The sequence below is a fragment of the Gopherus flavomarginatus genome, chromosome 2 (genome assembly GCF_025201925.1).
Source record: "Gopherus flavomarginatus isolate rGopFla2 chromosome 2, rGopFla2.mat.asm, whole genome shotgun sequence".
NCBI lineage: Eukaryota > Metazoa > Chordata > Testudines > Testudinidae > Gopherus > Gopherus flavomarginatus.
Genome location: NC_066618.1, coordinates 91,950,357 through 91,976,237, shown reverse-complemented (window position 1 = coordinate 91,976,237; position 25,881 = coordinate 91,950,357). Strand labels below are relative to the sequence as shown.

At 43.1% G+C, this 25,881-nt stretch overlaps 1 protein-coding gene across 1 annotated transcript in view; it reads right to left on the bottom strand.

Annotated features, from left to right (window-relative positions):
- The window catches only part of NPSR1 (neuropeptide S receptor 1), a 99,661-nt gene that overhangs the window by 17,259 nt on the left and 56,521 nt on the right, over window positions 1-25,881 (bottom strand). Inside the window, exons 4-5 of the mRNA XM_050938047.1 lie at window positions 23,707-23,800; window positions 15,328-15,529 (exon numbers count right to left, since the gene is read on the bottom strand). Coding sequence (XP_050794004.1) covers window positions 15,328-15,529; window positions 23,707-23,800 — 296 coding nt within the window. The remainder of the gene's footprint in view (window positions 1-15,327; window positions 15,530-23,706; window positions 23,801-25,881) is intronic.

Below are 25,881 nucleotides of genomic sequence, written 5' to 3'. Positions count from 1 at the left end.
AACCACTAAACAGAACACAAACCTTTCACAGATTCTGAATTTCTGAAGGCACAAAATTCTATATAAAGACCTCAGATATGAGCTATTAACTATAGTGAAGCTCTGACACAAGAGTATTACAAAAAAAGAAACTATCTCTGGCCCCTCCCACATGACATGAATGAGTCAAGTGTTCATATGACAGAAGTCAATATCCACTGACTCCAGTGGCTATCGTTCCACAGAAATTGTCCCCTCATTAGTGGGTGTGCATATCAGGTGATTCCCAAGAGGTAATCGGCACCTTTGACTCCTGTTGAAATTGCAGTATTCAGCATTTCTCAGAATCTGGCCAAGTGACTTCAATCACAGATGATGGCACTTTGTAGCAATGGACCCAAAATGAGACTGGACATGTCACTACTGCAGTTTGCTGATACTCCTAGTCATCTTGGTTTCAGGCTGGTTGGAAATATCGCCTCCAGAATAGTTGGGAATTTTGCCTGAATAATGACTGAAGGAACTGTGGAAAATGGTCTGTTTTGTCATGTTCTGGCATTTCTGATTCTCCCCTGACAAAAGGCAATGACTTAGGAGGAACTTTTGTAATGAAGAGTACATATAACCCACACAGGATTCATCACGTGTTTTGGGAAGAGGCTCTGATTACTTCCTTTTATATTTGAACTAGTTCTGGCTCATGCTTAGTGGAGCTGAGTAAAACATTCACAACAAAACACCAAAATGCATGAAACTCTGATTTTCATGGTGTGTTGCAAGCTCCCAATTCAGCCCACTTTGCTGAAAGATTCACTAAGCCTTGTAGGTCTTTTAAACAATCCTGGGCTGATTTATCATTTTGTGTTGAAAACATTATGGTTTTGAAGTATGAAAAAAAAAAGAAAAAAGGAACTTTAGTTGTGTAGGTTAAATTTTTCCTTTGTGTTCACATCCCAAGCCCTCACCTTGTAACTCCAGGTACACTAGATTTTAGATTATAGATCATATTAGATTATAACTGTATTAAATGGGAGGTGGTTCTTTAAATAAATGTATAGAAGGGGAGGAAGTGAAATAATATATTATTTGGTTGCTGAGACTGAGGTTCTGAGGAGATGAGACGTTAATTGTAGGAACAGATCTTCCTAGATTTAGGTTACTCTGGACCTTTGCAGTATTGCCATCCCCAACTGTGCAAAAGTCATGAATCCAGGCCACAAAATGAGCTCTGAAGTAATATCAGTATATTTGTATTCTTATTGTTTACATTTTGGTTTCTGAGCCTTTAGGGTACACTCAGGTTACATTTTGGGGGCTCTTCTCTGCAACCAGGAGAGTGAGAAACATACTTTGTTTTAACAAAAGTTTAGGTTCCCTTCAAGGGCTGGGCCATTACCGAGAACCCTAACTATTTGAGACTTGTGATACAATTGCAAGAGTTGGTCATGTTGCCATTGCCTTAAATTTCAGTGCCCTGGGCAATGTTCTAGCAGATGTAGAAATTGATGAATTCTACAGTTTCCTTGTAAACACGATTGCACCAAAGAAAATACCAAAGTCTTGCTTCTCCAAACGCAGAATGGACTAAGAACAAAAGGAGTGATTTCTCAGTTTACAACCTGAAGCCTTGTTGGCCAACAGACCTATAAACTCACTGTCTAGCTTTCTCCAGGGTACAGACTGTGTTCACAGGTACTGCTTTTTCTTGCTTCTGCCCCCCTGTTCTTCTTGTCTGTTCCATTTATGGATTCTCTCCTTTCCTCTCCCTGCCCTTGTCACAGTACCCAATGGAACCCTTTGACCACATGGTGCTAGTTTCTGGGCAGGTTGTATTAGGCCTTGCTTTAGATGTGATCCTTTCCCTGTCTTTATGTATCTTAAATGAAGGTCTTGTCCGTGCATCAATTTGAACGAGATTCTAATTCAACCCATAATAGGGTTTCACCCAGCTTATTACAATAGCAGGTGCTATAAATCAGCTGCAGTATGAGAGAAACCTGAAAGACATGTATGGTAACTGGACTACGACAAGAAAAAACTGTTCAGTCAAACTTGAATACTTATAGTGAGTTACATTTTGTGTCTGAAGACGTAAAAGCTTATCCCTTGTTTACACTATGGATGTGCCTTCCCAAACAATGTAATATCATTCTAATCAGTACACTCCTGTAGAGCAAACAGTCTTTATAGAGATTCAGACAGAGCTAACTTAGAATGAATTGCACCTGACAGTGCCTTCAAACATGTTTCAAATGTATCTGCAATGTTGTTGACTCAAGAGTTGATTTAAACAGTAGATGAAGCGGGTGTACAGAAGAGGTTATTAAAGAAATGTTCTCTCCCTATTTTCATGTTTTGTTGTAAAAAAAAAAAATCTAAGTAAAATGCAGGAAGTTGTCTGACTTCCTGTCCAGACATATTCCTTTCTTCTGTGACGCTGTGCTTGTGTGTTCGGTGGGTTGTATTTTAGTTTCCAGTAAAATTGAAGGAGATGAGTGTGGGGGGACTTGACAGAAACAAAGGTGTGGGGGATTTTAAATGGCATCTTGATTTAAAGACAGTTTTTCTGTGTGACAAAAGAAAAACCCTGTTCAGTTTACTAAATTATGTCTCTCATTTTTATAATTACTGCCATGTAGTAAAGTGCTATAGGAATATTATAGATCTAATACAAATTCCTCTCTCCCTCCTCCCTTTAAGATGGTGCCTTCTTTGTGATCAAATGTAATATGCATCTAAAAGCATTAGCCTAATGCTTTTAAGTACTTACATATATGGGAAATATAAGCTTTATGCACAGTTATAGTTATTTCAGAAATTCTTTAAGTGCAAATCTCCAAGTGACTTGGCTTCATAAACCCCTCATTATGGCTCACGTAGGCACTTAAAGCCTTTTAACTAGGCCCTGATCCTGCACCCATTGGTCCCGATCAGCAGTTAGTACATCCAGCACAGGCATGGAAGAGGGGAACAAAGATGGCCCCTTTAAGTATTTTTGAATTCCCTGGATACAGGTGTCGTTGGGAGCCACTGCAATTCCTGGTGTCGGAGCAGCCTTGATACCGCTCTAATCTATGATCTGCATCACATAACCTCCATGAGCCCTAATAATCAATGAATAGCGGAGGCTGGAGCACGTTGAGCTCTGACCAGACCTCCTCCCTGCCCCAGACTTCTCCTTCATTCCACTTCTCATAAATGTTATGTTGTGTGCTGGCATAAGCTTACTCTGGCAACTCTACATGGGTGTGTTCTGAGGGCCCATTTAGGTCACATCTATGCCACCAATAAAGCGTTAAAGGGGCCTTAGTGGAACTTAGGGCCAACCCAATCATAGTCAATGAGAGTTTTGCCCTTTTTTTTTTTTTTTTTTTTAAGGAGGAGTAGTGTATGTCCCTGTGAAATAGGATCTTGCCTATAATGCTGGGCAGCGTTGGTAGTTCCTATTGTATATTGTGTGTGACACCCTAGAACATAGCAGTTGCCCCCACCACTCGAATTTTTAGCTGATTCTTGAGCACCACATTGATCATAGCTGACTTCAGGATCTTCAGATTAGGAAGGGCATAAATCTTCCTGGAAGATTCAACATTAGGAAACCAGAAATGTGGGATGGGTCCAATCTCCAGGCCTGCTCAGACCACACAGAAGCACATTTGAACAAGCATGGTAACATGCTGCAGTGCAAACATTTCCCCCATTGAGACATCTCTGTGGAGTGGAAGGTTGTGGAGTGGAAGAAGTCTTCATAACAGGGAGGTAATAATTTACCTGATCAAACTTTTGTTGGCTGTCTCCACCCAGAGAAACACTTCTCCCCCACTCCTCTTCCAACTAGATGGGTAAATTGCTAATAATAGCAGAAAGGGTTATTTCCCAGTGGCCACTAGCAATTTTGGATATCAGAGTTTATACATTGCAGTTAGTGTATTAGCTTTTTAAATTCCTGGGCTTCCAAGAAATAGTACAATAGCTAAGGGTGACTTGACATCATAGTGATGAGCACCACACACAAAAAGCTTTTGAGGCTGGAGGTTGCAAAATACACTGTTCTCTGAAGTACTGAACTGAAACACATTTTAAAAAATAAACATTTTTATAGTGCATGGCATTTGCTCTCCCTTACATTGCTACTGATCTTATCATTGTATCCTGTCTCTAATCCTCTGTAATAGTGTGTTCATTTCTCTCCATCCTACCGGAAAATGTCATCGACATCTAGAAATAGCAATAAAAGTACTTTTTTGTGATTTTGTTGCAAACCATGCAACCAAATAAGAAAATAGGGAGCCTCATTCACAGCACCTAGAACCTGATGTGAATTGGCCCTCCTTCTGCCATGAGTTTATACTTATGGTATTGCAGGGGTAGGTAATAATGAAGGAAGTGTGTGTGTGAGAGAGAGTGTGTGCGCGTGCGCAAGATTGGCCTAGCCTAGTACTTGGGAGACGGAGGTTCAAATCACTGCTCTGCCACAGGCTTCCTGTGTGACCTTGGAGAAGCTACTTAGCTTCTCTGTGCTTCAATTCCCCCCTCTGTAAAACAGGGGAAATAGCACTTCCCTATCTTGCAGCACTTTTGTGAGGATAGCGAGAGATTTTGAGGTGCTCGGGCACTATGGTGAAAGGGACCAAACAAGTATCTAAGGTTGTATTCATGTAGCCCATTTTCTTCTGTTCAGTGATTTCATATTAAAATACTGCAACAGCATCTTCCATACAAACAGTATCCACCAAAATTATAAGCTAAATAATGCAGTTACAAAATTTAAATATAATTATAATAGCAAAGATAGTGATATATTAAGAGGGACAGACAAGAGAGAAAAATGTATATTCAGCTGATGGATCTAAAAATAGCGAAAGCGGTAGAGGAGAAATAGTGTGTGTGTATGTGTCCTTTTCTGAGATGTTGCAGTGCTGGAATCTCCTGGAAGATTTCTGTATTAGATTCTACATTGCCCTGGCGGCATCCTTCTCCAAAAAGGAAGTAGGAAGTTGAAATTTTTGGAGCTCTTACCTGATGTTTTCCATGTTGCAACCTCTGGCCTGAGCCAGAACCTTTAAGAATTTTTATTGAATGAGCAGGCATATGCGAGTTCTCTGCAGACTTCCAAAATATTATGCTTGGAATTAACTATCTGCAAGAGACCATGATATTCACCTACAACGCTAACGTCACTCAAGGAGTGTAATCACTTGAAACCACAATCATTGTGAGCTAACATGGAGCCCTCCCTTACACACACACACACACACACGTCTATGTTTGGACAAGAACTTGTCACTTAGCTCCACTGCTTAATTCTTTAGCTGTGTCTTCAACAAAAACAATAATCAGCTCGGTGCCAATCCAAATACCGTCTGTAAATTTGTTTCAATTGATGTAGTTGGTCCAGTTATACCAGTGTCCATTTCAGGATTAGGCCCTTTCCTTTCAAGATCTAAGGGACAAATGTTATGCAGCACTTTTTTAAAATGGAAGGCCATGTTGATTCTGGTCTCTTTTTTTCACTCATTGTCCCCTTTTCTTCCTTTGCTGCTTTTTCCTTTAATGTACTTTAGTGTCTCTTGAAGATGTGATTTTATTTATTTTTTACAGACTGGATTTTCATATGAACAAGAGTAAAACCACAAAATTAATATTTCCACTTTTCTGGTTTTGTCTCATCGCCCCTTGCCCCCCCCCCCCCCGTCTAAGAGCCAGATCTGCTGGCCACTTCCGGGGTCCAACGCAGTGCCAGGACAGACAGGGACTAGCGTACCGCTGACTGGACTTTTAATGTTCTGGGCGGCAGTACTGACCGGAGCTGCCAGGGTCTGTTTTCAACCAGGTGTTCCAGTCGAAAACCGGACAGTTGGTCACGCTAGAGCAGTGCTTCTCAAAGTTGGGCTGCCACTTGTTCAGGGAAGCGGCGCGAGTCGGGGGATGTGCTGGCCGCCTTTCCCGCAGCCCCCATTGGCCTGGAGCGGCGAACCGCAGCCAGTAGGAGCCGCGATCGGCCAAACCTATGGACGCAGTAGGTAAACAAATCGGCCCGGCTGGCCAGGGGCTTTCTCTGAACAAGTGGCAGACCGTCTTTGAGAAGCACTGCCCTAGAGTATACCAAGGATAATGTTTTGCTTAAAAATTATTCAACAAAAGGGAAAGCATTTGTGAAATATACATGTAAGCACATTCCCACCTGTGATTTGAGTATAAGGTTTTGAAATGCGGACAGAGGGAATATGCCTAACTCTCATTCATGAACCATGCTGCTCCTTCTTTCTTTCCTCTTCCCCACCCCTTGCCCTATGCTTTGGGCCTAATCCTATGGGGTATTGAGATCCTTCATTGCCCACTGTGAGAACACCTGAGTCGTGAATGTCTGCTACCCTGCAGCATGTGCACTCATTTACCAGAGTATAGAGTATAAAATGCTACCATGCTGCATTGTACAACCCCACCTTGCACAATGTAAATTACTACTACAAAATTCAGAGCAACAGAAAATTAGGATGAGGTGGAGTGGGGGTGGGGCCTGGGTTGAGCACCCCTGGGGAAAATTGAAAGCCAGCACCCTCATGGCCACCTGTCCCTGCCACTGTAATACAATAAGTATAAAGTCATGGTGGAAGGAAGGCTAACGTCTATCTGGTCCTAGGTGCTATTTGTATTTGCTGGCTTGGCTGGCTGCTCTGCAAGTGAAGCACTTTTATTGCAATTCATTTCTTGATGTCAATGAGCATCCTGCACCTTACAGGATTGAGCCTATGTGCAAAGGTAGCTTCTCATTAGAAAATGGCAAGATAAAACAAAGTACATTTTGTTACAGTTCAGAGTGACTGCACCTGTATTTTCCCCCACAGTGGCCCACCCAGGGCATTCACTCAGGCTTCCAGCTTCCAAGCTGTTACCTCTCCTGAGTGGAAACTTGCTCTGTCCTCTCTCCTGTCTGACTAGGGTATTGCCTGGCTGCACAGTTCCCTGCCTTCAGTGTGTTGTTCTCAGCAGAGAAAGGCTGCCCAAGCACACCTGTTTTCTACCTCTTCAGAGACAGACAACAGCATAATTGCTATATTATAAGCTACCACACAGCCCTTTCTGCGCGGGCCTATTTTTTTCCTTGAAGTAAAAATCTCTAGAGAGAAAACATACAAAAAACAATACATGAATGCTAATAAGCTTACCAGAGTTCACCCCAACCCTAATGTAGATTCTGGCAGGAGCAGTCCTTCAAATCGCCAAGCAAGGGGTTTCCTTATTGTTATGAGTGCATCACAGCTTCGGCTCAGAACAAGCACATCGTCTTGAGGCCTCAGCAGGTCCAGTCCTTCCAACCCTACCCTAAGAATTGGGGCTCTCCATGGACTAGAAATCCTGTCCATTTTCTGGATAAGCAAGAAGGCCCTGATCCAGTTTAAAACTAGGCTATTTATCAAAAGAAAACTTTTTCTATCTGTTGGTCCCTGGAGAATCCACTTTGAAAAAGTATATGTTCATCTCTTTAGAGGGGGTTGCTTCAAAGGGCTGCTAATGGGGAAAGAACATTAGCTTCTGCCCCCTTCCATAAAAAGTGCATACAATTCCACAATAACCTATATATGATTGCATTTTTAATATAATGTACTCCAAAGATATTAACCCTAATTCAATAAGGTCTATCTTAATTCCATACAATTTGTTCAGGATACTGTCAGTCTGTTACACATTTCATTTGTTAATGAATTGCATGATGTGGAGGAGTGAAAACCATGTAATGCTTTTCTCACTTATATATGAAATTAGTATAATTAGGAATGTTTAGATTCAAGTACGCTTGTTAATGCATAATTCCACAGATGAAAGATCAAAAAAAAAGCTATGATCTAGTTTCTTCAAGCACTTAAGCCATGATTCAGCAAACTCATCCAGTTCAAAGTAAAGCAGTACATAGGTGCTTTCCTGAAATAGCTGTTTAAATCGGATGGACCTTAATAGGGCGTAAGCACTTGCTTAAAGTTAAGTAGGGAACAAGGATGGAAATGGATTTAAGCACATGCCTACGTACCTTCCTCAACTGAAGCCTTATTTAAAAACATCTCGATATGTTATATTTTGAATTATAGGTGTATATTTAAAGTCTCCTTGCTTGCTTTCTGATTCTGACTAACTGGATACATCTAACTCTGACCACTAGACACAGCACAACTTTACAGTCAATATATGTTATGACATTCTATGTAATGAGAAGTATACCAACATGACTAGAAAGGGGCATTTATATCTATAATAGAGGATGTAGGAGTTTTCCCATGGAAAACTTCAAAATTTTAGACACAATTTTCTGAGTTTTAGCAGTTCTTAAGACATTCCTGACCTCAAAATTATTCCCAAATTGTCCGTTTCTCTAGAATTTTGTCCTAGAATTGCAGTATAAAACATTCCCCAAAACGACTCTATGCTTTTAAATTGCTTTGTATGTACCTTGTTTATCCTTTTTTGTTCTCTAACTTCATTCAAGTTTCAGTCTTCTTTAAAACTAGGCTACCTTTAGAACACTAAAATATACAAGAAGAAATAATCCTTCCTGGGATGAAAGAATGATCCAGCAGGTGTTTTCCACCTGAGGCTTTTTTTTTCTCTTCCCTTCAGGAGGCACAAATGATGACTTTGTTTATTACAGCTGTGCAATCTAGACCAGAGGATGGATGATTTAATAAAGTTAACTTGGCTATGAGCAGAATTCAAAAGTTATTACTTTTCTGTAGAGAATGACTTTAGGCCAAGGTGTATCAGCAAAAGCTTTAGTTGACAGATGCTCAGCTGAAATTGATGGTTTGAGCCACCAAAGGTCCCATGATCTTACAGTTATTTTGTTTTGCTTGAGATGTCAGTTGCTTCTGGAAGCTGCAGAACCAATCTCTATGGCTAAACATTAAAACTACAGAACACTAATTGCAAAAGAAGCTGCAAACATAACACATCAAGCTACATGGTCACATGTTCCCATCACTTTACATCAGCACCAATAGGCTTTAGCATTTGGCTTACCTACTACTTATACTTATTTGGCTTATACTACTGCAGTCTGGATGAGATGATCGCAACATCATCTGCTGCCACTTATGGTATAATGAAACAAAAAGCTGATAAAGACCCACATGTTTCCTGCATCATCTGTGGGATAGATCAGACTGATACTACTGTGTCTAATGAGAATTGGTTGAGGGGGATGGACACACACACACACACACACACACGCACACTAGCTCTTCTGTCATGTCATATAGGATGACTCACCAATTTATGTGGAGAAAAAAGTTGCCACAACTGTGCTTTTCTATTAACTTAATGAGGAACAGAGACAACTAAGAAACCCTCTTGGAATATTTATTTCAGCAGACAATAAAAGAAACAAAGCAAAACAACAAAGACTGGCTCCACTAGCCAGGAGAACCTACTGCTATGTATCCTGGGATTGACATGGCTATAGCTTCACTCCATACTGCTACCTGTGGCATTTTCAAGGCTGTTAAGAAATGTGGTTCAATGTCTAGGTTGTGTGCCTAACACAACACTTCTTTGGATAATTACACATAGGACAAACACACTCTTCCATATGGTGGAGCTGCTTCTTTCACTAACAGGTAGGGGTCTGCGTCTGAGGTTAAATAGTTTCTGTAACTCTAGAAATTCCATCTGTCAAGTCACTCTATGCATATCCAAAATAATAGTTAATAGAAGTTAACCATGTATTTGTGGTATTGAGGAAGCCTATTTAATGTTCCTCTTCAGTGGTTTCCCCAGGCTTTAGGTAGACTAGAATCACAACATTAACAGTGTCTTATGGGAAAAGACTACCCGAGCTGTGCCTTTAGCCATGAACCTAAATTGGTCTTAGTCTCTGAGGCTAAGGAATCATTGATCTCTCCTGGGGACAGACAAGGAATATCCCTCCAAGCAGACTAAAACCAGAAGTATACTTCAATAAAGGAAAATGTATTAGAAAACTGAGTCAAGTTCAAAGATGTAGGGAACAAAAATGCTTAAGTCTAAGGCTGTATCCAGCCTTGTCTAAGTAGGCCAGAAGCTCTGAATTTACAGAAGAGAAGTAGAGTATGAGTCAACCTCTGGTTCATAAAACACTCAGCCTGTGTCTATTCTGCTCTTTTTCAGGGCCTTCTCTCTCTCTCCTTTGTTACTGGCCACCTAACCAACTTCTAGTATCCATGCTGATTGGCCCCATGTTCTCCTTTGGGTGACTTACTGTACATTCTTCCTACTTCTCCACCTGAGGGACATTAGGATATGTTCACACCAAGTCTCAAAGCTCTGGTCAGTTGACTTGGGCTTGTGGGGCTAAACATAGAAGGATAGACATTCTGGCTCAGGCTGGAGTGTGGGCTCTGAGATCCACCCTCCTTGTGGGGTCTCAGATCCTGGGCTGTGTGGTGGGTTCTTCCCTGGGGTGCCACCTGGAACTGGGGTTACCACTGAGCCCTGTGACCCACCAGCCTTGGCTCCCTCTCTCACTGTGGTGCTGTGAGATGCTGCAGACTCACTCCCGGCCCTGCACTTCCACTAGCTTTAACACAGGTAGGGACACACCCAGCTACAGTTAAATACAGGCTCTCTGTCCAGCCACTGCACGAAACAACAGTTGAAAGGCTACAATCAAGGTAACTCTCAGCCACCCAGCTACGCACTGCCTCCAGAGCATAAAACCCCAAATTATATCATCTTGCAGTGCACAGGGATTTGTACAGAGTAAGCTCATAGAGTTTGCCTTCCCTCAATTTGGAGAGGAATACACAACAGCCTTTGCCCCTTGATCTATGATTTCCCATGCACTTCACTCAAACTCACTGGTTTAGATAAAGCAAAAACAAGTTTATTAACTACAAAAGATAGATTAAATGATAGCAAACAATTACCTAGTAAATTAACAAAAAACAGCAAACTAAGCCTAAAATACTAGAAAAATAGGATATGAATTAGCAAATTCTCACCCTGGCTGATGATACAAGCAGGCTGCAGTTTCTTAAAGGCACAAGCTACACTTGCTTTACTGCAGTAGTTCTCAAACTTTTGTACTGGTGACCCCTTTCACATAACAAGCCTCTGAGTGTGACCCCCCTTTATAAATTAAAAACACTTTTTAATATATTTAACACCATTATAAGTGCCGGATGCAAAGCAGGGTTTGGAGTGGAGGCTGACAGCTCACAACCCCCCATGTAATAACCTCATAACCCCTTAGGGGTCCTGACCCCCAGTTTGAGAACCCCTGCTTTACAGCTTGTAATCCCCAGGTTTTCATACACAAGCTAAAAATCTCTTTAACCTGAGTCCAGCACTTCCCCCAGTTCAGACTTTGTTCCTTAGGTGTTTCCAGGAGTCTCCTTGTATGGGGAGTAAAGAACAACAGATGATGTCACTTCCTGTCTTATACAGCTTTAGCATATGGGCGGAACCATTTGTCCAAAACTCAGTTTGTGGGAAAAAACTAACATCCTAAGGTGGGGTCCAGAGTCACATGGCCTGGTTATATGTCCTTGTATACCTTGCTGAGTCACAGCAGCCATTACTTACAGGCTCTCCGGAGTATTCTCAGGAAGGTTAAGTTCTTCCAGGGTCCATTGTCTTTCCTGATGGGCCATCAGCACCAGGGCCGGCTCTAGGCACCAGCGTTGCTTGGGGCTGCACTTTTCAAGAGGCAGCAGTCTTTTTTTTTCCCTCCGGTGGCGGCACTCTGTTTTTCGGGGGGAGGGGGAGAGGTTGTGCTTCAGCGGCAGCACTCCTCGTCCCATTTTTTTTTTTTGCTTGAGTGCGCAAAAAACCTGGAGCCGTCCCTGATCAGTACTGTCTGGCTTCTTCACTTTTGTACGGGAAAGGCTAGTTGTGGGTGTCACCCAGAGTAAGCATGATTGAAATATAGATACATAGTCAATATTCCTAACCTTAGTCACTATCCAATGTCCCAGATGATACAAATAAAGTATCGTCTTCATTGAACTGCTTCCAGGCCATAAATGGCTGAAATATCCTGTTCAGATAATCATAGAAGTTTCCTCTGGCCTTAACCTGTTTCCCCACCCCAATCTGACCTGCTGTATAACATGGGCCTTACACCCAGTGATTACTCCAAGTGAAATGGAAAGGAACAACTTTGTATCTGATTCTCTTCTCATTTACATGGATGTAAAGCAGGAGTAACTCAACTGAAATAAAAGGAGTTACACTGTAGTAAAACCAATGTGAGATGAGACTCAGTCCTAACTTAAAGCATGAGACATTGTAATAAAAAATGAAACACTTGACCCAGGAATAGTCCTGTAAAGCAAGTACATGTAGGGCCTGATCCTATTCCCATCGAATGGGAGAGCAGATCCTTAACAGGCACCTTTGTCCTGAAACCATTTGCTTTTGAAGAGCAAATGCAGGAATTTGCCATGTCCATAAATATCCATCCCCATGAACTTCACAGTGAAACTTCATCACTGATGGACCCATTCACTTCTCAAAATGCTCTCTTGTTAACATTACTGTGCATGGCTTACTAAATTCAGCTCTTTCTATAGACTTCCGTCAGGACTTTGATTCAGTGCATTGAGTATGTTTGTGGCTCTGCAGAGACAACTCTGCATTCGTAGAAATAGTGTCATTGATAGAGCCCTACAATGGAACAGAAGACTGTGTTTGAGACAGTGGCAGATACAACATGTGGTTTCCTGTCTCCATGGAAGTTCAGCAAGACTGTGTTTTGTCACAGTTGTTCAACATCTGCACTGATTGGTTGATTCATAAGTCTGAGGAGGCGGCTGATGGCATTGCGCTGAATACCATTCTGCTTTCAGATTCTGACTATGTTAATATTGTCTTGTTGGCTCGTCTGGTAAATCATTGCAGCAGATGATGGATTTGGGTGGGCAAGGAGCAGCATGCATTTGTCTAGTTATTAATCAGAATAAAACAGAGTTCCTGGTCATTGCCATCAAGAAGCCTCCAGCTCCAATATTAGCTCTCTGGATGGGACATTGAGCTGGTGGCAACTATCAAATACTTGGGCAGAATCACAGAGAGTGCTGGAGGATGCTTGCAAAATGTAGAGACTCATGTAACAGAAGCTGTTGCCATATTTCAGGACCTTCTATGACCTCTGTGGGGACATCGTGACATCAAGTGTGCAACAAAGCTGCAGATCTATAGGACTAGTTACATAAACTCTGTATCAATTCTGCCTCCATCAGCACTGGTTTGGTTTCAGTAGCTTTCTTAGTATAGGCATTGGAATGAAAGACCAATGAATTGCAAAGCATGTGCATCAAGAAATGCTGCTGTACACCTGGTGATCACATGGACTCCAAAAGGCCTCAGTGGCATGACAAGATTGTCAGTGTTACAGATAAACTGAATAACTAGCCAGACCACCATTAGGAGCTAGCCAGAGACCGATTTGGTTGATCCTTGAGCTGCAAGGAGGCACGTCCCTTTGGGATTTGCCATGATCCATTAGGTAATGAATGGTCACACCAGATCTATTGAAATTTGTGTTGTTTGCATGCTGTGTCTCCCTTGCAATGCATATTGGAAGTGATGCAGCCACTACTTTAGTCTAATCTCAGTCCAGAAAGTATTGTAGCAGACCCAAACCAGTGGGGTACAGGCAAGGTAGAGGGCAAATATACTGGTCACTGGATGAGTAGTTTTCTGTTCCCTGAGTGACCAGAGCAGGGGCTGCACTAGAGTAATCAGGAACCTGCTAGAATCAATTAAGGCAGACAGGTTGATTAGAAAACCTGCAGCCAATCAAGGCAGGCTAATTAGGGCACCTGGGTTTAAAAAGGAGCTCACTCCAGTCAGGCAGGGGAGAGCCAGAGGAGAGGAAATGTGTGAGAGGAGCTGGAAGCAAGAGGCACAAGGAGCTGAGAGTGAGAGGCTGTGCTGCTGGAGGACTAAGGAGTACATGCGTTATCAGACACCAGGAGGAAGATCCTGTGGTGAGGAGAAAGAAGGTGTTTGGAGGAGGCCATGGGGAAGTAGCCCGGGGAGTTGTAGCTGTCATGCAGCTGTTACAAGAGGCATTATAGACAGCTGCAACCCACAGGGCCCTGGGCTGGAACCCGGAGTAGAGGGTGGGCCTGGGTTCCCCCCAAACCTCCCAACTCCTGATCAGACACAGGAGGAGTTGACCCAGACTGTGGGGAAGATCACTGAGGTGAGCAAATCTGCCAATGAGCACAGGACCCACCAAGGTAAAGGAGGAACTTTGTCACAGTATGTAGTTTACAACAGAATATTTACACTTATTCTTGCCTTGCAGAAATGAACCAACAGTCCAACTACTCCAGTATTCTGTCCTTAACTATGACCAATGATGGATGCTTCACAGGAAGGCATTCGATCCCCTCCAATCCCTTAAGTGCAGTTTGGACTATCAGAAGCGGGGCTGGCTCCAGGCACCAGCTTAGCAAGCAGGTGCTTGGGGCGGCCACTCCGGAGAGGGGCGGCATGTCCAGCTATTAGGAGGAGGGTCCCTGACACCTGGTTGGAGCGAAGGACCTCCCGCTGAATTGCCATAGATTGCAATCGCTTTTCTTTTTGTTTTTTGGCTGCTTGGGGCGGCAAAACCCCTGGAGCCAGTCCTGATCAGGAGATCCATGTTCTACTGCAGACTTTCCATGCGACACTGGACAAGTCACATAACCTTTTTGTGGCTCAATTTTTCCCCATTTGCAAAATGGGAATAATAATTACCTACCTCACTGGAACGTTAGAAAAATTTTAATTCATTCATGTTTTTAAAACACTTGAGATCCGTGGGTGGATGGTGATCTACTAGTAGAGTATAAAATTGTATTTATTTATTATTGTGCACCCAATTGTACAATACTATCATGGGGGAGGAGAGAAGAACACTTCCTTACCTCTTCTGCTAATCAATTTTTGATACACTAACATGAAATTGAAAGTGTCCTCACTCCCTAAGTTTCAGGGTAACTAGAGTAAATGCCATTTCAGTTCTTTTATTAAAAATATTCTTCAATAAATATCAAGAGAGACGGCATATTATAAGGAGTCTTTTAAAAAGCCTGCAGTTATGGAGAGTCATCCACTTGTGGATTCTATTCTTTTCCAGAGAAATGTTTATAACTATTACTCTTGGCAACTTCTATGCAATATTAAGTGCAGGGGCTCATACAGTAGCAGAGAACTGTTAATAAACTGGACAAGTATGGAGTTCTACTCTGGATCGGTTATATCAAATCCGTTTAGGATAAAACATTTGTATAAAACAAATGCCAAATTAATTTGTTTAAAAACTGCCGGCACACCTGCCAGCTAGATGTTTTCAGCAGATATCCATTGTGTATACCGGGTTCTTACCTGATGATAATCAAAGGAATGAAATATACCAGGAAAGCGACCACAGTCATGTAGGGTATCCAGTAGGAGTCATCAGGCCAGAGGGCCCAGCACTGCACTTCCCCATTGGATAGCTGCCGTTTCCCAAATATAATCAGAGTCGGAATTGAAAACAGGAACGAGAGGCTCCATGCCACCATGATGAGAACTTTCGCCTGCTTTTCTGTTCAACAAATCCAAACAGATTTTTGTGAGCATAGGTCCTGGCCCTTCTCTGGTGTTTCTTCAGACATATACATCAGCCTAAAGGAAGGATGGGTAGGGGGGAATTCTAATTTCCAGGCTGATGCTGAAAATGGAAGGAGCTTGTCAGCTAATTTTATGACTGAAATTGTTGATTTTTTTTTGTTACTTTTGTGACAGAAGTCAGTTGATCAAGAAGTCAAGTGCTCTGTCAAAGACCCAGGTCACTGGCAACAAGTCAGAAATATAAGGTTTGAGAGATATCACCTAGACAAAGAAGTTTCTTCAAACAAGGATGGTATGGATTTGCGCAGAAGTGCCCACTTGCCTGGGCAAAGCAAGGTTGAGGCCAACATGATGGCATGTCAGAAACAAAAGAAGCTTTTGCCCTGCAGGTGACAGAGGAAAGATGTTGTTATCAGGGCCGCCCAGAGTGGGGGGCAAGTGGGGCAATTTGCCCCAGGTCCCGCAGGGGTCCCCACAAGAATACAGTATTCTATAGTATTGCAACTTTTTTTTATGGAAGGGGCCCCGAAAATTGCTGTGCCCCAGGTCCCCTGAATCCTCTGGGTGGCCCTGGTTGTTTAACCAGCACTACAAGATGTAGATACCGAAGTTAATTTTGAGAGAGTGGGCCAGCTAGTCAATGGAGCTATGCTGACTTACTGCAGCCACGAATCTCACTTACTGAGAATGCTGGAGGATTGCAGGAAGACAGGTCTATAGGAAAATCATATCTTATACTTCCTGGGCACTCAGATATTTTGACAAGTGTTGTTCTAAATTCCCAGATGACTGATTGTATGCTGAAGTAGAAAATCCCATTAAATTGTGCCCAGCAGGAGGCTATTTTTAAAATCTATACCCCTTGAAGCTCAATCATTTAAAAAGAGCACTATGAAAGTAAATAGAAGCATTTAAAAATTTTTGCAACAACCAACATCAGCTATAATATTTACCCTTACTTTTAAATGTTACATATGATCGGCACAATAGAAGCTTGATTATCTAAAGTGCTTTGAGGATATCCGTAACATTTAGATCAGTGGTTTTCAGATGCTTAGGTTTTATACCCTTTTCCAAATGTTGTCTACTGCAGAAGTTCTCAACCTTTTTCTTTCTGAGCCCCTCACCCCACCCCCCAACATGCTATAAAAACTCCGTGCCACAATAACTGGTTTTCTGCATATAAAAGCCAGGGCTGCCTTAATGGGCTGCCTCAGGCCTGGGGCTCCACGCCACAGAGGGCCCCATGAACTACATTGCTCAGGTTTCAGCTTCAGTCCTGGGCGGTGGGGCACAGGGACCTGGGCTTCAGGCCCATGCAGTGGGGCTTCAGCTTTCTGCCCTGGTCCCCAGCCACTCTAATGCTGGCCCTGCTTGGATGCCCCCTTGAAACTTGCTGAAGTTCCTCTAGGGGGCTCCAGACCTCTGGTTGAGAGCTACCAACTTGTTGCTTACCCCTATCTGAGATAGGGTCATACTATATCTACAATTAGATTGCCAAGTCTTACTAAATAAAATCCATTGTCCGCCATTAAAGGATTTTTCTTGTGTACACCCTGCTGAGAGTTCATGTACCCCAGTTTGAAAACCACTGATTTAGATAAACGAGGGTTAGGTGCAGGAGGTAAATATTATGCAGGGAGAAGGATTATGTAAAGAAATACTGAGTGGTAAGAATTACGTTTTAATGAAAAGAAAATTGAGGGTACATATTGGGAATCATTTCCTGACAGATCTTTCAGTTAACCAGGGAATGAGGCTGAAAGTCCAAATGTTTGCAACTCGATTAGGCAAAGTGCTAGAAAATATTCTAGAGAAAAACCTGAACTGGCAGAAAAACAGGCTAGATAACTTTCAAGGTCTTTATCTCAGATTTCTATAGGAACTGTTTATTTACAATAAAGAACTGAGGCAACAAGGTTGTCTAGTGGCTAAAATATTAGAATAAGGAGCTAGGAGTATGAAGCTCTAACTTTTGGCCTCTATAACCAGTTTTTCTCAGTATGCCCACCAGTAAAATGGGTACAATAATACTTAACTGTTGTCCCTCGCTAAGGCAGGGTGTATGTTTGTCTGCACAGGCATCACACGTGTTTAATTATGGCCAGATTCTAATACCGTTAATTACCACGAGCAGTATCTTACTCAAGTAGTCCCTCTGAAATCAATGGAAACACTCGTGGTGGGGGTACATCAGAGTATGGTCTGCTAGGTCTGAAGAGCTTTGAAATTAAGGCGTGAAAGGCGCTGTGTAATGCAAAGTGTTTGTTTATGTCCAGAGCTCTGATGTGGTCATGCGAGATCCTGCTCAATGCACATCAGTGACATTACTTTTCTTTTCCTTTTTAAAAATCTCCTAATTACAAATTAAAGTAGCATTCTGAGCAATCCATGTCTCTTGCTTGGTTTTTGTATTGTAATTGTTTGTTTTTCTTTGTTTGCCATTAATGAAAATTTCTATTAATAGGCTTTGGAATTTTCTTCCTTGCCCCTGGCTCCAACAAATCTTGTGCTTTTGGAGTACACGGCAGGGCTTGTTTCACAGGCTTTCTCTAAGGGCTTGTCTTAGCTGGAGCGTTAACTCTGGTGTGGATCACTCAAGCTAACACTTTAGTTAGCCTCGCTCAAGTGAGAGCAGTTCCATTGTGCTGCTCAAGTGTTGTGTTGCAGTGTTTAGAGTAGTAGCACAGAGTAGCTGTGTCCCCACTGCAATACTAGCTCCAGTGCCTGCAACACTTGAGCTTCCACCCACAACTCCTGATGGGCCAGCTAGCTCATGCTCAAAGTCAGAGGCAGATTAGGGTTTGTGGGGCCCTGGGCCAGAGCAAGTGGGGGCCCCTCCTCACCCCTTCTGCCTGCAGTTTCCCCTCGCTGGGGAAATGGAGTCAGGGTGCAGGGGCTTGCCCTGCCCACCCAGTGCTCCTGTCGGGAAGTGGATTCAAGGTGTGGGGGCATCTCCCACTACCCAGCAGGTGCAAAGAGCAGGGCATGCCCCTGTGCTTCAACCCCACTCCACGACAGGAGCACTAGGCAGAGTGGGTCATGGTGCGGGGCACCATTTTTCCGGGGGCCCCCTGTTGGCCTAGTGGCTAATCCGCCACTGCTCAAAGCACCACTTAACATGACCTAGACATTTCTGTGTGAACAGGCCAGTACAGGGTAGCTGCCTTATATGTGTTCTTGTTTTTTGTAACTGCTCCAGTGCCTTGTGGCTGGAGTATCTTATAACTAGACTATGTAAAGTATAAATAAAACCTGTCTCTGAATAGGATGTTTTTAATTGACAGATTTGAGAAGCTTTTCTTTTACAAAAAATAAAATCTTGACTTTGCTGGTTTAAAATGAGATTTGGATGTATGGTAGTGGTCATGGATAAAACCTGGGAATCTCAAATTTATAAATTCTAAGTCCAGCTCTGACACTAACTCTTTATGGCTTTGATCATGTCACATTGTGTCTCAGCTCCATTTTCCCTGTATAAAACTGAGACAGTATCACGCACTGAATATGCTTGAGGATTAATTATATCATATTTGAACAGCTCTCTAAATATGAAAGAACAGTTTAAACCATCTGATTCTAGATGATCATTAATCTACCATTCTTTATTGCATATTTTATTATTTCTGATGTGTTTTGTTATTGAATTAGATGTGTATAGAGTAAAAGTTGGGGTTAGGCTACGGGCAGGACTTGATTTTCCACTGTCTTGCACCTTCTATAGTCATTAACACCCATGCAACGTGAGAGTAAAACACTCATTTTACTGTCAAAACTAATTTTTGTAAAGGACATGCCAAGCGCAACCTCTTTCAAAGCACTTTCCTGTCCTAGCCTGAAGATAGTAACCATAGTCTCTGGTCTAGCACTAGATCTTGAATTCCTTCGCAAAGGATGTTAAGTATACTTCTCTTCCTTTTACAGAGCGGGGAAACTGAGGCACAGAGTCATGCAGGCCAAGTAGTTTACTCAATGAAAAATGCAGTTTTGGGTGACCTGAAGCCATTTGTCAGTTTGATCCATTTAGTTTCAACTGGGGAAAAGATTTTCAGGGCCAACTTTGGAGTTGGATGAGATGGGGGTAGCAGGAGGAGAGAGTCAAAGACCATGTCCCTTGGTAACCTTTAGTGCAGTTGCTTAGGATGTGGGAGACCTTGGTTTGAAACCCAACCCTAGAACAGGGGCTTGAACTCAGATCTCCTCACCCATGCAAGTACCCTAACCATCAGGCTGTAGGCTATTCTCCAGTTGTCTATTGAAGCTCTTCTACTTTGTATAAATACTTACACTTTTGTCCAGTGAATATTTAAGAACAACTTAACATCCTCACCTGGGAGGTGGGAGATGTGGATTCAAATCTCTCCTCTGAATGCAACGGAGAATGTGAATCCATATCTTCACCACCAAATATTCACCTCTCTCCTCTGAATGCGACGGAGAATGTGAATCTATATCTCCACTACCAAATATTCACCTATCTCTGGGGCTGAGAGTGCCCACGGTCATATGAATGAAAGTTCAGGCAAGTACTGGTGTGTGGAAAAGGTTAAGGTTAATGTGGATGTGCATGGAAACTGTAGTTTGGTATTTTGTGCATAAAACAGCACATCTTCCATCTGCACAGGACCTGCTTTTGCATTCTAAAGCTGTACCTATGGGATTTTTCTGTAGTGCCACACTTGGACAGTGTTGATTTTGAAAAATAAACTTGGCAAGGTCTTAATCTAAGGTTGCACTTTGCTACGTGATATAGATATGGAAATTGGACTGAATTAAACACACCTCCTGGAGGTTTGCATGATGGGATTAAAATGAATGATACCTTTGCAGGCATATCAAAACCCAGCAAGGGTCAGTAAGGAGCCTCTCCGGGTATGTCTACACTGCAGTAAACCCTGCAACTGACCCAGCTCAGCTGTCTGGCTCATAGGACTCAGGCTAAGGAGGCTATAAAATTGCAGAGTAGACACTTGGGCTGTAGGCTGGGCTCTGGGACCAGTGTCAGCAGTGGAATCAGGTCACTGCCCTCACTTGGCATCTACTGTGGGCTCCCATCAGTTCCTGTGCTGGATTCTGGGGACAGCAGGTTGCCATCCGAACAGACCAGGTCATCCTGCCACACTGGCTCCATGCCCAGCCCAGTGCCCTGCACCTGGTCAAACTCATCAAACAGGCCTGATGTCAGAGGGTTACCCAGGGTCAGTGGCAGCTCCAGGCACCAGCTCTCCAGGCGTGTGCCTGGGCTGGCAAGCTGCAGGGGGCACTCTGCCAGTCCCTGCAAAAGCAGCAATCAGACAGCCTTTGGCGTAGCACCTGCGGGGGGTTTGCCGGTCCCCTGGATTCGGCGGCAATTAGGTGGCAGGTATGCTGAAGCTGCGGACCTCCCACAGGCACACCACCGAAGGCTGCCTAACTGCTGTGCTTGGGGCGGTAAAAAAAGCTAGAGCCGCCCCTGCCCAAGGTACAGTTCTAGTCCCTGATTTTCTGGTACTCAGTCTTGAGTTGCTTAATTTGCTCTCTTCAGTGGTCATCAGCCTGGTAAATTTCCAGTGCTGCCTGCTTCTTTGCTATTTGCTGGTATTCATGCGGTCACTCCTGATTCTCTTACTAAAATTCACTATTTGGCTGGCATCATACCTATACGGTGACCAGATGTCCTGATTTTTATAGGCACAGTCCCAATATTTGGAGATTTTTCTTATATAGGCACCTATTATCCCCACCCTCTGTCCCGATTTTTCACACTTGCTAGTTGGTCACCCTACATACCACTGACTAACCAAAATCTAGTCATGCACCTGTGATCATGAAGCAGCATGCTTTGCAAAGGACTTTTTCTCATCTGTGTCCATTCTAAAAGCAGAAGGCTCTCCCAAGGTGCGTTTGCAGCTTGGCAGTCAGAATAAAATAGAAGGGTTAAACGCTGATTCACTGAGCTACCGCACTACAAGGGAGGCAGTTTGCTTCCCTTTCCCTGGAGTCAATTGGTGGCTCTTGAGGGGGGAGGGGGAGGAGAGAGAGAGAGGGCAAAGGAAATTGGCCCATGGGATTGTTGGATACTTCTAGTGAACTCCCAAGTCGGGGGGGGCAGGGCTGGCTGCATTTACATTGCAAAGCAATAGGGCTTGAACACTGGGTCTTGGCTTGACTCTGGCTTGAACCCTCCACCCTCGTGCGATCCTAGGTCTGAGCCTGAGTTTGAGAGATTTGTGTGCAGACAGAAAGGAGGTTTGTGCTCAAGTCTGAGTCTGAGCCTAGGCTTCCATTGTAGTGTAGACATAGTAAGGCAGCGTGCAAAACTTTGACCTCAATAGCAACCAGTTCGAAAAAATAGGCTTGCTTCTTTTCAATATGCTAAATTATTCTGTGGCTCTTTGTATCAAATACAGAGATAACTTGATTGACCCTGTCAAGGATACACTCTGCATGGGACAAAGAATATTACCCACCCCAGGGAAGGAAAGGAAAGGAAAAGAGAGATATGATATGGGATTAATTATTTAATGTAAATAATTTGCTATAATATGAAGCCTGTATTGTAGCTATTTATACCCTCAAAGTGCTCTACAAAGATTAACTTATAAATTCCTCACAATTAAACTCCTAAACCGAGGGGGAAGTCTAATAACTACTGCTCTTTCTAGTTCATAAATGAAGATACTGTGGCAGTGAGCTTCACCTGCTACACAGATAGGCCCTCAAATAGCTGGTCAGAATTTAAGGAACGTTGAGAACCTAACAGCTCCCCTTAACTTCAGCAGATCTTTTTTTCAGACCAGAAGGGACCATTAGATCAGCCAGTTTGACTTCCTGCATAACACAAGCCATAGGATTTTACCATTACACCTGTAATGAGTACAATAATTTGAGTTTTGATTAAAGCATATCTTAAAGAAAACAATCACTGCTTTAATCCTTGTTCTTCCTCACCTCATCCCCGCCCTACTTCTTTTCCCCAACACATCATATTTAATATTGTAAACTCTTTGAGTATGGAAACATCCTTCTGTATTGTACAGCAGCCAGCAGGGCCAGTGCAACCATTTAGGTGACCTAGGCAGTCGCCTAAAGCACTGGCATTTGGGGGGCACCATTTTCTTCAGCAGTGACCGCGGCGGCTGGATCTTCAGCCGCCCCAGTCGCCGTCGGCATTTAGGTGGAGGGAGCTGGGGCAGGGAAGCACGGGGATGGCCACCTGCAGCAAGCAAGGGGGGGGGGCAGCACGGAGGGGAACTCCCCGCCCAGCTCACCCCTGCCCCTCCTCCTCCCCAAGCACATCATGGCTGCTTCACTTCTCCCGCCTCCCAGGCTTGTGGCACCAATCAGCTTAGGCGCTGCAAGCCTGGGAGGTGGGAGAAGTGAAGCGGCCACAGCATGCTTGAGGTGCTCTTGCACAGAGCAGGGGTGATCTGGGTGGGGGGGAGGGGTGCCTCAGAGCGGAGGATGGTGAGCTGCCCCAAGGGAAGTGCCTCAGGGTGGAGGGGGGGAGCTGCCATGGGGGAGGTGCCTCAGGGTGCGGGTGTGGGGGGGGGGAAGGGCGCAAGGTGGAAGTTTCGCCTAGGGTGCGAAACATCCTTGCACCGGCCCTGGCAGCCAGCATGTTTTTGGATGTTGTAAAATTAATGAAAATAATAAAATTATTCCCAACATCTCTCCACACCTTCTGAATGTCACTTATCATGGAAAAGAACCACCCTTTACAGATGTTTAAAACTCAACCTCCCCCAACCCCAATAATTTCATATAATGAGCTAACAGACTGGAGGAGCTCATGCTGTATTTAATAATGTATTTATTTTCCCAGTTTTAAGTATTTACATTGAAAAAGCTCATTCAAACACTATGTTAAATTAAATGGTCCAAATTAATCCCTGCTGTGATGCCTGTAGTCAATGGAATTGCACTAAGGACAGTTTTTTTGTCCATTGTGTATAGTAATTCTTTTCTGAAAATGCTGGAAGATAATGGGAAACCTTTACACATTTTAAAATAGTTTAATTCTGCATAATATTATATTGCCAAGACCAGGAATTAATAAAGGATCTTAGTACACTAATCATGATAACACTGCTTTCATCGAAAAGTTGTTTAGCGAAATAAGGATATTTAATCCACATCTAGAGCAGTAGCAAGGTACAAAATTTCTCCTACCTCCCTGAAGGAACTTCATTGGATAAACTATGGCATGGTAACGGTCTATGCTGAGTGAAACCAGAACGTAAGTTGAGGCATACAGAAGGACAACCTGAGGTAGAAGAGGGGAAAAAAAACACAACACTTATAAGCAATTTAAATTACAATGGGTAGAATTCACAAGGGGAACTTAGACTGAGCATTGCAGTGCCTAACTTTTAGGCACCTAGTGTGAAATGTACAGCCCTGAGTTGGGCACCCAGGCTTCCTATACAATGCATGGGGAGAGTTAGGTGTCTAAAAAAGATTCACAAAAGCCAGCACAATGAGTGGATAGGTGCCCAAGCTGCCAATAGGAAATGCTGAGAAGAGGGATGTGGCATAAGCCCCACCCATCAAAGGGAATTAGCTGCCTGTGTCTGAGTCTGAATGAAGTGGTTCCCTTCACTTGGGATCCTCTTGTGGAATCAGGTCAGTCCTTCCTCAGGAAAGAAATCTGAGGTGGAGGCGCTGTTGCTTCCACCCCATGCCCAAAAACAAGAGCACTCACTCCCAGTATAGGGGACACAGGTTCAAATCCCCACTGTATGAGAATGCTCTAGGCTATAGGGTATTGTGAGGGACAGGTCTCTGCTGAAGCTGTGCTACTTTATCTAAAATACTTAAATAGACATTGGCCAGAAAGAGAGAGACTGACTCTATAACCCAGGGGCTAGGGCTCCCACCTGGAGTGAGAAGCCCAAATTCAAGGCTTTACTCCAGTGACTATTTAAACTGGCTTCTGAGCACATCTGCTGGACCAGGCCATCAAGGCAATGTCCACTTTGTGAATCCTCCTTGAGTTTAGGTGCAAGTTAGATGCCAAACTAGTAGTGGTGTCAAGACTGAGGTAGTTGTGTGCATGTCCATTGGCAGAAATTTAGGACTTTGCCAGTGGAAATGTAGGCAGCTCATCAGGTATTATGAAGATCTAAATTTTGGTTGAGGCCACTTTAGAGACATAAGACCTGCTTGTGAATTCCCTCCCTTTCCCCCAGATTTCTCAGTATGTGATATATGGCAAACACTTAGGGCAAGATTCTGCCATCGTTTCTTTGAGTAGTACCTTTCTCCATGAGTAGTCACATTGAAATCAATCAGTGAGACTACCCTCTGATTAAGGGGTTACTGAGTGGTAGAATCTGTCCCTAAGATTCCATTTGGGATGTCCCTGTGTGGAATTGTTTTAGATTGATGAGTATGAATACACTATTTAAGTAGCATACACTCTTGCAGCTCTTTCACTTATAATTTCCTCTCCACATTTCAAAATTTTGTTGCAATTGGCAAGGTCCAACAACCACAAAATCAGACATGCAATTTGTACACAAAACAGAAGCCCTATTAAATACCATCATTCTTCATGATTAAACTTCAATCATGTGTGGGATTACCAAGAAGATATGGTTGGGCCAGCTAATAAATAACTATTGTTTTTGAGCCTTCTGCTACCCAGTAGACATCCTTACTCATGAGAATGCAAACCTCACTGTTCAGGATAATCTCTGGAACTGGACCATATTTTTGCTCCCAATTAAATCGCTGTGAATTTGAAGTAACAGCATTGATTTCTGTGGAGTTGCTTTGGATTTACAACAGGCTAAGTGAGATCAGAATCTGGTTTGCTATTTTTGGACTGAGATTAGAAATAGGGATTGGGGCAGGGTGGGGGGGACGGGACATGAAAGGAGAGCTTTTCAAAGACACAAATGTCAGTTAGGCACCCAGCTCCCAGGGAAGATCAATGTGAATTAAGGGTCTCTTAGACATTTTTGATTTTTGCAAAATCTCCCATGAAGACTAATTACTTTTAAATACTGGCGTTTTTGTCATTAAATGGCACTTCTAAAAAGCTCCTATGCTTAGGGAGTAGGAGACAGGGAACTACATACATTTAATGGCTAAGATGCTGGGACAAATTCAGCTCTGGTGTAAGCAATTCAAATCTATTGTCTTGAATGGAATTTGCACCTGCTTACAATTTTGCACCTCCATGACTTTTTCCATTGTTGTATCTACCATTTAATATATAAGCAGTTAAACTTTCATGCTTTATTCTTTAAAGGCCAGTTTTGTTAGCTTCTTTGATGAATGGGGGTGATTTAAGGGCATTTATACAACAATTTAACAAGCACTTAATGTTACAGTGCATTG